Source organism: Punica granatum, chromosome 2 (genome assembly GCF_007655135.1).
Source record: "Punica granatum isolate Tunisia-2019 chromosome 2, ASM765513v2, whole genome shotgun sequence".
Taxonomy (NCBI): Eukaryota; Viridiplantae; Streptophyta; class Magnoliopsida; order Myrtales; family Lythraceae; genus Punica; species Punica granatum.
The window spans coordinates 14,276,593-14,284,527 of NC_045128.1; the positions used below are offsets into that span (position 1 = coordinate 14,276,593).

Genomic DNA, 7,935 nt, shown 5'->3' on the forward strand with positions numbered 1-7,935 from the left:
CACTACCAAAAGAGATGTTGAATAAGGTCGAGGAAAAGGATGATGAAGATTGAGGAGGAGAGAGTTACACAAAGCAACGAGCACGACTATGTCTAAAATATGGGGAGTTATTTCGAACCTTTTCTCTTCATCTGTTGAAATCTTATTTGTCCGGGAACACTTAAACATTGAGAACAATGTTTAGTTTCGGTTTGGGGGTGCTTTACCTTGCTTTTGTGTGCTTGAATGGGGTAGTTGTGCTATAAATGTTGACTTTGATGAGAGCTGCCAATTTTTTTTCCTTGCTATTAGGTCTGTTTTTAGGCTTCTGTTTTTATTTTTTTCTTTTATTTATGCTTAAGTTTGAGCCAAGATTTTTTTCCTCAACTTGATTGGATGAGATTAGTTTGCATTGATTTTTTATCTAGGAAGATAAACAGTGGTTGACATTTTATTTCTGGTAGAAAGAGGAATTTTGAACCTTATATCATGATCAAGATTTTTGTCATTATCAACTGTCCAAAGCTAAAACTTTTTGCCTTTTGTTTTTTCAAAAATTTATGGTCTCATGTCTTGGTATGTTCCGGTTAAGACAAGTCTTTATTTTTTGTAAAACATGTGTAGTAATGTGCAGTAGGGTTTGTTTTGGATTCCTTCTTGAAATGAACATTAAGGGGATTTTCATCTAGGGGCACCAAATAGAAGTTGTTTATTTATGTTCGTTGTTTATTTATGTCATGTTTATATGGTGGGCTGAAAAATAATAAAAATGTCCCAAAAAATACCTGGATGGGCTGAGTGATTGGATAATTTCATTGGGCATGTCGATATTCTTGTCAAAAGGTTCCACTTTAGGCAAATATGGGGCAAATTTAAAAATTGAAAAATAATAAAACTCAATGGGTGACTCGAGCGATTAGATCCACGGGATGCCTTATCACCCAATGCCTGTACTAATTGGTTCGAGAGTCATTGATTGAAAGTTCGTTAAATGGGTCTCCATTGGGACTGAAAAATAAAAATGAGAACAAAAAAAAACCGAAAGAACTATTTTGAAAAAGGAAAATTTACCTAAAATGACCAATAGTTTAACCGTTTTGTCAAATCCATCCCATGTTTTTTTTGTCAAATCCATCCCATAGTTTACTTTTTGCATCAAATCTATCACGGCGTTATCTTTTCCGTCGACATCTAACGGCCGTGCTGACGTGGCGCTCACGTGGCAAGTGTGGCCACACTGTCCCTCCACTTGTCACGACAGCACGGCCGTTAGATGTCGACGGAAAAAATGACATCGGGATAGATTTGATGCAAAACGTAAATCATATGATAGATTTGACAAAAAAAACATATAATAAATTTGATAAAATGGTTAAATTATGGGCCAGGTAAAAATCCCTTTGAAAAAATCATTAGTTAACTCGAGTACTTGATCTAAGGGGTGCTTTATTACCTAATGCCTTGGACCAACTAGGTTAGGAGCCATTAATCAAAAGCTCATTACATGGTTGCCATAGAGGGAAAAAAATTGGTGTAGTGGATATGAGGGTGATACATTACGAAACATGTTTTGCTTAAACTTTTGATTAAAACTGAACTCCGCGATCTTATACTATATAAAAAATATAATTAGTGATTGGCATGATTATGAAAAGGGAAAAAAGAGAGATTTCAAAGACATTTTATACAATGTGAGCATGAACACTTTTTGGAAAACAGAGGCTCAGTAATATTCCGTCCAGTAATATTATACACGCGCAGGTTCTCCGGTTCCCATTCCGTCTAGCGCACTGAGTCCAACAAAGAAGCAGCCAAAGCCTCGCCGGGACGGAACCATCGTCTCCCACCATCCCCTGCCTTCCTCACAGGTCTGTCAAATACTGTTGATTGGTTGATTCTTCAGCGAGAGATGGAAGCCATTGTCTATAATCTTCACCCGTTTGTCTCAACTTCAGTCACTCGTAAAACCCACAATTCACCCAGCTTTTCTACTAACCAGGCGCCCGTATTGGTCTCCTCCATTAACAGCAGCAAGAAGAAGACGACGACCCCTGCTGGAAGGTCTCAGAAAGTCTCCGATTCTGAGAATGGCTCAAAACCCAGGTAAGATTTCTTGTCAGTCCCCCGTGTATCGTCCAGTTTCGCCGGCTATGTGATTGTTGCTGAGACTTTCGCGTGAATCGAGTTAGTTGTTGCCCATTATTCTGAGAAAGGTCGGGAGGTGGTTTCCGATCATCGGGGCCTGATTAGTGCCTTTGTTTTTACTCGGTCGACGGTCTTGCTCCGTCTGTAGTGACTAAGCAGCAGAAGGTTGTGATACCGAACAAGCACGGAGAGAAGCTCGTGGGCGTGCTGCACGAGACGGGGTCCAAAGAGATCGTGATCCTGTGCCATGGATTCACCTGTAACAAGGTTTCTGAATTTGTGATTTCACTCGATTCTAATATAGCTCTCCTTAAATATTGGTTGTCCCTGATGCTACTTCCTGTTAGTCTGCGTTGGTCTGTATTCTGTATAAACGAATTGTTTTATCAAGTTGCATTAACGACTTTCCCCATGCTCAGGAGAATATAATTATGGTAAACCTCGCTGTTGCGCTGGAGAAGGAAGGAATCACAGCATTCCGCTTTGACTTTGCTGGGAATGGGTACGGTTTTGTTTTATGGGTTGCTGTCATTCCTTTTCTTTAGTCACTTATGCTTGTATTTGAGTTCATTTACTCTTGGGGGCATTAGACGACTAATCAGTGGTGCTGCTTTAGAAAGAGTACTATATGTGCTTTTTGAGACAAATGATCAGAGCTCGAATGTTCTTAAATATCTTGTTCAGTAATAGCCTCCTTGGGGAAATCAGTTTTCTTTTATGAGTGCCATCTTTCCTTTCCTTCAATCACTTTTAGGTCGCATTCCTTTGTATTTGAGTTAATTGACTCCTTGGGGCACTAGACAACTACTTAGTGCTGATTTAGATAGGGCAGCCATATGTGCATTTCAAGATAAATGATCAAATGTTCTCAAACATTTTGTTCAGTAATGCTTATTTGTCGACAATTGGTTATTCTTTTGCTTGCTAGGGAGAGTGAAGGAACTTTTGAATATGGTAGTTATTGGAGAGAAGCCGAAGATTTGCGATCGGTTGTTGAACACTTCAAGGCAGAGAATCGTGTTATACCTGCAGTTCTCGGACACAGTAAAGGTTCGTCATCTCATTCATGCACACCTAGAGCACCTAACAAAAATAGAAAGCAAAGTAGAGCAAAGAGGAAATAATTGACTGATTGTGTTCAAAATTTTGTGAAATTTCCTTATGGAAAGAATAAGATTGTAGGAAATGAACCACTCTCTTTCTAACCTCTTTATCCCCAAATTAGTAATCACACTATTAGTCATATGTTGGTGGTATTATACCCATACTGTGGTGATGTTTGAGTAGGAGGTCGTGTCGTACTACTCTATGCTTCTAAGTACTACGATATTGGAGCTGTTGTGAATATATCGGGGCGGTACAATATGGAAGGAGGTGTGAAAGAACGTCTAGGAGAAGATTACATGGAGGTTCTGAAGAAGGATGGTTTCATTGATGTCGAGAACAAATCAGGTAATCTTCCAAGTACATGCTAGTAATTCTACCTTTCTGCTTTTATTCTTTTTCTGCTGCCAAGTTAGCAGGCAATTGCTAATGAATTTGGGACAAATACATGCTAGATATGAGTAGTTACACTGTTAGCTGAGTACCGTATCCAAACAAGGTACTAGGAAAGTTTCCAGGCCTAAACGGACTATGTCTAAAAGTATATACCCGCAGAATTGTTTCTAAATGGAAATTAGCAAAATTATGATCAAGCTTCTCCAGAGGCTAAGTTCTTCTGTGCAAGCTGAAGCTTTATCGAGCATTTCGGTTTTGCGTATTATTATCTGGCATCTAGAAAACAGGAGGCAGCTACACAAGGCTTGGAGAATCAATGGGGAGGTCTGAGCAGTTTTAAAACTACACTCGCTAGAGTATTGTTTGAGTGGGAGAAAGATCTTTTTTTTTTTAATTTTTTTTTTTTAAAAAAAATATCAGCTTGGCTAGTCTGTTATTCCTCAATTCTCCCTTAGCATTAGTATCATGAGATTTCCGAGTACCTGCATCGTGGATTCTATGGAGGTAGTGAACAAGAACTTAGAAACAGTCCCTGTATTCCAGAGACACGGGTTTAATGCTTTAATGCTAGGTAGTTCAGCGTACACTCATTGATGGAAAAATCTCCATTTTTCTCATCTCTCTTCTCTCTCCTTTTGCTTGTTCAATGGAGAAGAAGAATTCTCAAAAGAATAATTGATTAGACCAAGGAGAAATGGAGAGTAGACAACTTTGTCTCACATGATTTAGAGAGTTGTAAACAACCATCCAGAAGCGAAAAAGAGAGGTTTGTTGAGCTCTTTTTGTTTGGCGGACTCAATATAGGAGAGAAGGGAGGAACGTGATGAAAAGAGCTTTTTCTATGAAACAAGTGCAGTCTTAGTTGTGATCGAGCTGGATCTTGCCTTGGATACTGCCCCCATTTATAATCAAAGTATTGGAGATTAAAGATGGTGGGTGCAAATTTGGTTTATGGAAAGATCTCATTCTTTTCATCTCCCTCCATTCTCTTCTCTTATTGAGTTCGTGGTAGAAGAAGAATTGCCTCTTTTATTATTTGCTTGATCAGGCATGGATCTATCACCCTTGTGGCTTGTCTCTCACTCTCTATGTTACCCCTTTCTCTCCCTTTTAATGGGACAGATTGTCTCTCTCTCCTTATTAAAATATTCAGTCATTGGAATAAGAAGAGAAAAGAATCAAGGAGAGTGACTTCTCTGTAAATAAATAAATAAATAAAAGAGAGAGAAGGTCCATGATATCTTTGCAAAAGGGTGAAGTTAAATGAAACAAATAAATCCGACGTGATCTATGCAGAAAAGCGATACTTAAAATTACAAATAAGCGAGACAGATGGCCTTTCCAAGTTATCTTATCTTCCAAAGATGAAATCAAAATCTTCTCTTTTTTTATTTTCTAGGAACTGTGCTCTATCGTGTGACAATGGAAGGCATGATGGATCTCTTGAACACAAATATGCATGAAGCATGCCTTCAGATCGACAAGAATTGCAGGGTTTTTTTTTTTTAAATGGGTCATACCTCCATTTAATATTTGTTTATTTTCCACGTTTTAAAGGTAATGCTACCGAGCATGGTTTGCTGAATTGCTGAATGCTTTCTCTACATCCACATGTCGCCCCATTGATTAGTGTGATAAGAGAATGTCTCCTGTATTTTTAAAGGAAAAAATAAAAATCAAACACAGGTCTTCCTGTCAACATGTGGTGTTGCATTCCATGCAGTCTGAACATTGTGTTGCAACCGCAATATCTCTATATTGTCGAGTTTTCATTTCCCTTAGTGTTTTCTCTTGAAGATTGTAGGGGGCTTGCTTTAAATTTCAATCTGGCCTTGCATCTCTGATTAACATATGTAACTTCCAGTATCTGATCACTGAAATCTCATTTACAGGGTCTTGACTGTTCACGGAACCAAGGATGAGATCCTTCCAGTGGGACACGCAATAGAGTTCTCGAAAATAATACCAAATCATGAGCTCCACACTATTGAAGGAGCCACTCACGTGTACTCCTCACATCAAACTGAGCTGGCCACGGCCGTCCTAAGATTCATCAAGTCCACTCTTCAGGAGAACAAAGACAAATAAACTATGAACAGGTACTTATTTTCTTCTCACTTTGTGCTGGATAAAAAAATTGACATGACTCCAGATTACACTATAGGTCAGTTTGATTTCCATGGTGGATTTATCTGCAGCAGGCACCTGCGATGCATTTGGAGGAGCGCTGGACATAGCTTAAAGTCCATTTCAAAGTCGGAAGCCGATGATATATTTGCAAATGACAGCCGTATTATTTCAACTTGAGTCCTGGATTTCGAATTCTATTGAGAACTTAGCACTTTGATTTTGTGGGTAGATGATGGTTATTTTGGTAGTTATCTCTATGAAAGTGGTCGGTTATTGTACCGAACCGCATTAACTGTCTGGAGACTTAGCTTACAACCTAGGGAGGATTAAACTGTTTCTGTTCACGGCATTGAAATATAAGATTTCTGTTCTGGTTGGGCTGCCTCATGGCAGTCCCGATTCTTGGCATCCGATTTCTCTGATGCACAACTGAGCGCTTGATCCTTGGGCTTCAGTTGGAATATTATTACCGTTTTTCAGACAATTGACTGGAATATATATCATGGAAATTGTTAGCATTCTGGTTCAGATTCCCCTTCCTGTTCGTACTACCGACTGAGCGAATACCTATGCGGGAACCAAACAAAGTTCACCCGCATCATCGTTATGATCATCTGTAAGCCTGTTGAGTAAGCGTTAAAGTAGAAGGATGAAGAAATTCCCAAAATAAAATAATAATAATAATAATAATAAAGCAGAATATAGTTTTCATGTCATCGACTTGTGTTGGCTCACAAGGAGCATAATTTTTCCTGGTTCTCCGTGAATCGATTAATAGGTAGTCATTTTCATTATAACTGTAAAATTTTCATTTAGGCCTATACAAACCTAAGTCACAAGGAGCATAATTTTTCTTGGCTCTCCACTAATCAATTAATGGGCAGTCATTTTTATTATAACCGTAAAATTTTCATTTGGGCCTATACGAACTTGAGTTCATCTGCAATCTAAAAGTTATTGGTAAGTTGCTTGGACCCAAATCTCATATAAGCTTGTAGTTTCTTTCTCTCTTTTTTCCGTGTGGGACAACATATCTTAACACCCACTCTCATATGACAACATGTAGTCCAACACGTGCCACGTGCTTTCAGACAAACACCTGCCCTCAATAACTGACCATAAGCCAGGCATGATTATTAGAATCGCGATTCGAATCGTAGAATCGATTCAAGGGGTGGCTACCGTTTCCGATTCCATGGCATGAATCGGGAAGGTAGAATCGTGGTTGAATCGCGATTCAAATCGTAGAATTATAGAATCGAACCGATTCTACAATTATAGTTTCAACCCAATGTCATATGCCCCATCTCTTTTCGTCCTCATCTTATTATGCAACAGTATTGCTCATCGGTTCTCTTACTTTATGAAAAGTTTGAAACTTGTCTCCTGGCTGTAAGTGATAGAGACTTGAAAAGTTTATGAAACTACTTCGAATTGGGTTTCGGCTGATTCATGATTGCCGTCTGGTTTTAGATGATTTAGGCTGGAATTTTTTCGAATTTTTTAGGTGCAAAGATGATTCCAAGAAGGGACAGACCGAGAAGAATTTAGGGAAGAAAAGCAGTTTCGCCTACAGGATCCATGACCACGGTACTATATCAATTTTCATTTGAGGTTGTTATAGTGGGAGCGCTCTCTTGTGAAAATTAAACACCATCTGATTTTGATAAACGAAGTAGGAAGTATCAAGATTTATCATTTGATGTTTACTTCTACTATTTCGGACATGGAATTTGGTGTGTGTATATAAATATATATATGCATTTTTTAATTATAGGTAGAATCTTACGATTCATGATTCGATTATACAATTCACGATTCCACGACCCTCGACCAATTCTAGGTAGAATCGCGATTCTGACAACCTTGGAGCCAAGCATCCTCTTCTGCGCTCGGGCGAGGGGGGACAAACACCAAACTAGTCTCGGAGCTTCACGCTCAAGCTTAACTATCGGTGTGCTTTTTTGCTATCTCGAAACTAGTCCAAGTCACTCTTGGGCCTAACTAATATGGCTTAACTAGAGGTGCACTTTTGCTACCTCGGAACTGAACCAGGTCACTCTCGGGCCTCACTAACATGAGGCGCACTCTTGGTGCCTCCAAACCGAATCTGGCGTGGTGTGAGCCCACACTTGCGCACGAAAGCGCAACTTGTTCTGACACCATGTAAAATAAGGAATT

General features: G+C 39.1%; 1 protein-coding gene across 7 annotated transcripts; it reads left to right on the plus strand.

Annotated features, from left to right (window-relative positions):
• Positions 1 to 1,666: 1,666 nt before the first annotated feature.
• LOC116197371 lies at positions 1,667 to 6,272 on the plus strand. 7 transcript variants are annotated; one of them, XM_031527501.1, is made up of 9 exons: positions 1,667 to 1,847; positions 2,008 to 2,082; positions 2,273 to 2,391; positions 2,544 to 2,626; positions 3,053 to 3,174; positions 3,412 to 3,576; positions 5,024 to 5,181; positions 5,517 to 5,723; positions 5,826 to 6,272. In XM_031527501.1, exons 2-7 carry the CDS (start codon positions 2,067 to 2,069, stop codon positions 5,131 to 5,133), a joined length of 615 nt encoding a protein of 204 aa, XP_031383361.1. In that variant the 5' UTR covers positions 1,667 to 1,847; positions 2,008 to 2,066; the 3' UTR covers positions 5,134 to 5,181; positions 5,517 to 5,723; positions 5,826 to 6,272. The 7 variants fall into 7 exon arrangements, with proteins under 7 accessions (XP_031383361.1, XP_031383360.1, XP_031383358.1 ...); XM_031527499.1 differs by having other exon boundaries at positions 1,669 to 1,847; positions 1,979 to 2,082; XM_031527500.1 differs by having other exon boundaries at positions 1,668 to 2,082; positions 5,789 to 6,272.
• The last annotated feature ends 1,663 nt before the right edge of the window (positions 6,273 to 7,935 follow it).

Coding starts and splice junctions, on each gene's coding strand:
- LOC116197371 (XM_031527501.1), top strand. Junction 2,392..2,543: donor ATGGATTCACCTGTAACAAG/GTTTCTGAATTT, acceptor CCCCATGCTCAG/GAGAATATAATTATGGTAAA. Junction 2,627..3,052: donor TTTGACTTTGCTGGGAATGG/GTACGGTTTTGT, acceptor TTTGCTTGCTAG/GGAGAGTGAAGGAACTTTTG.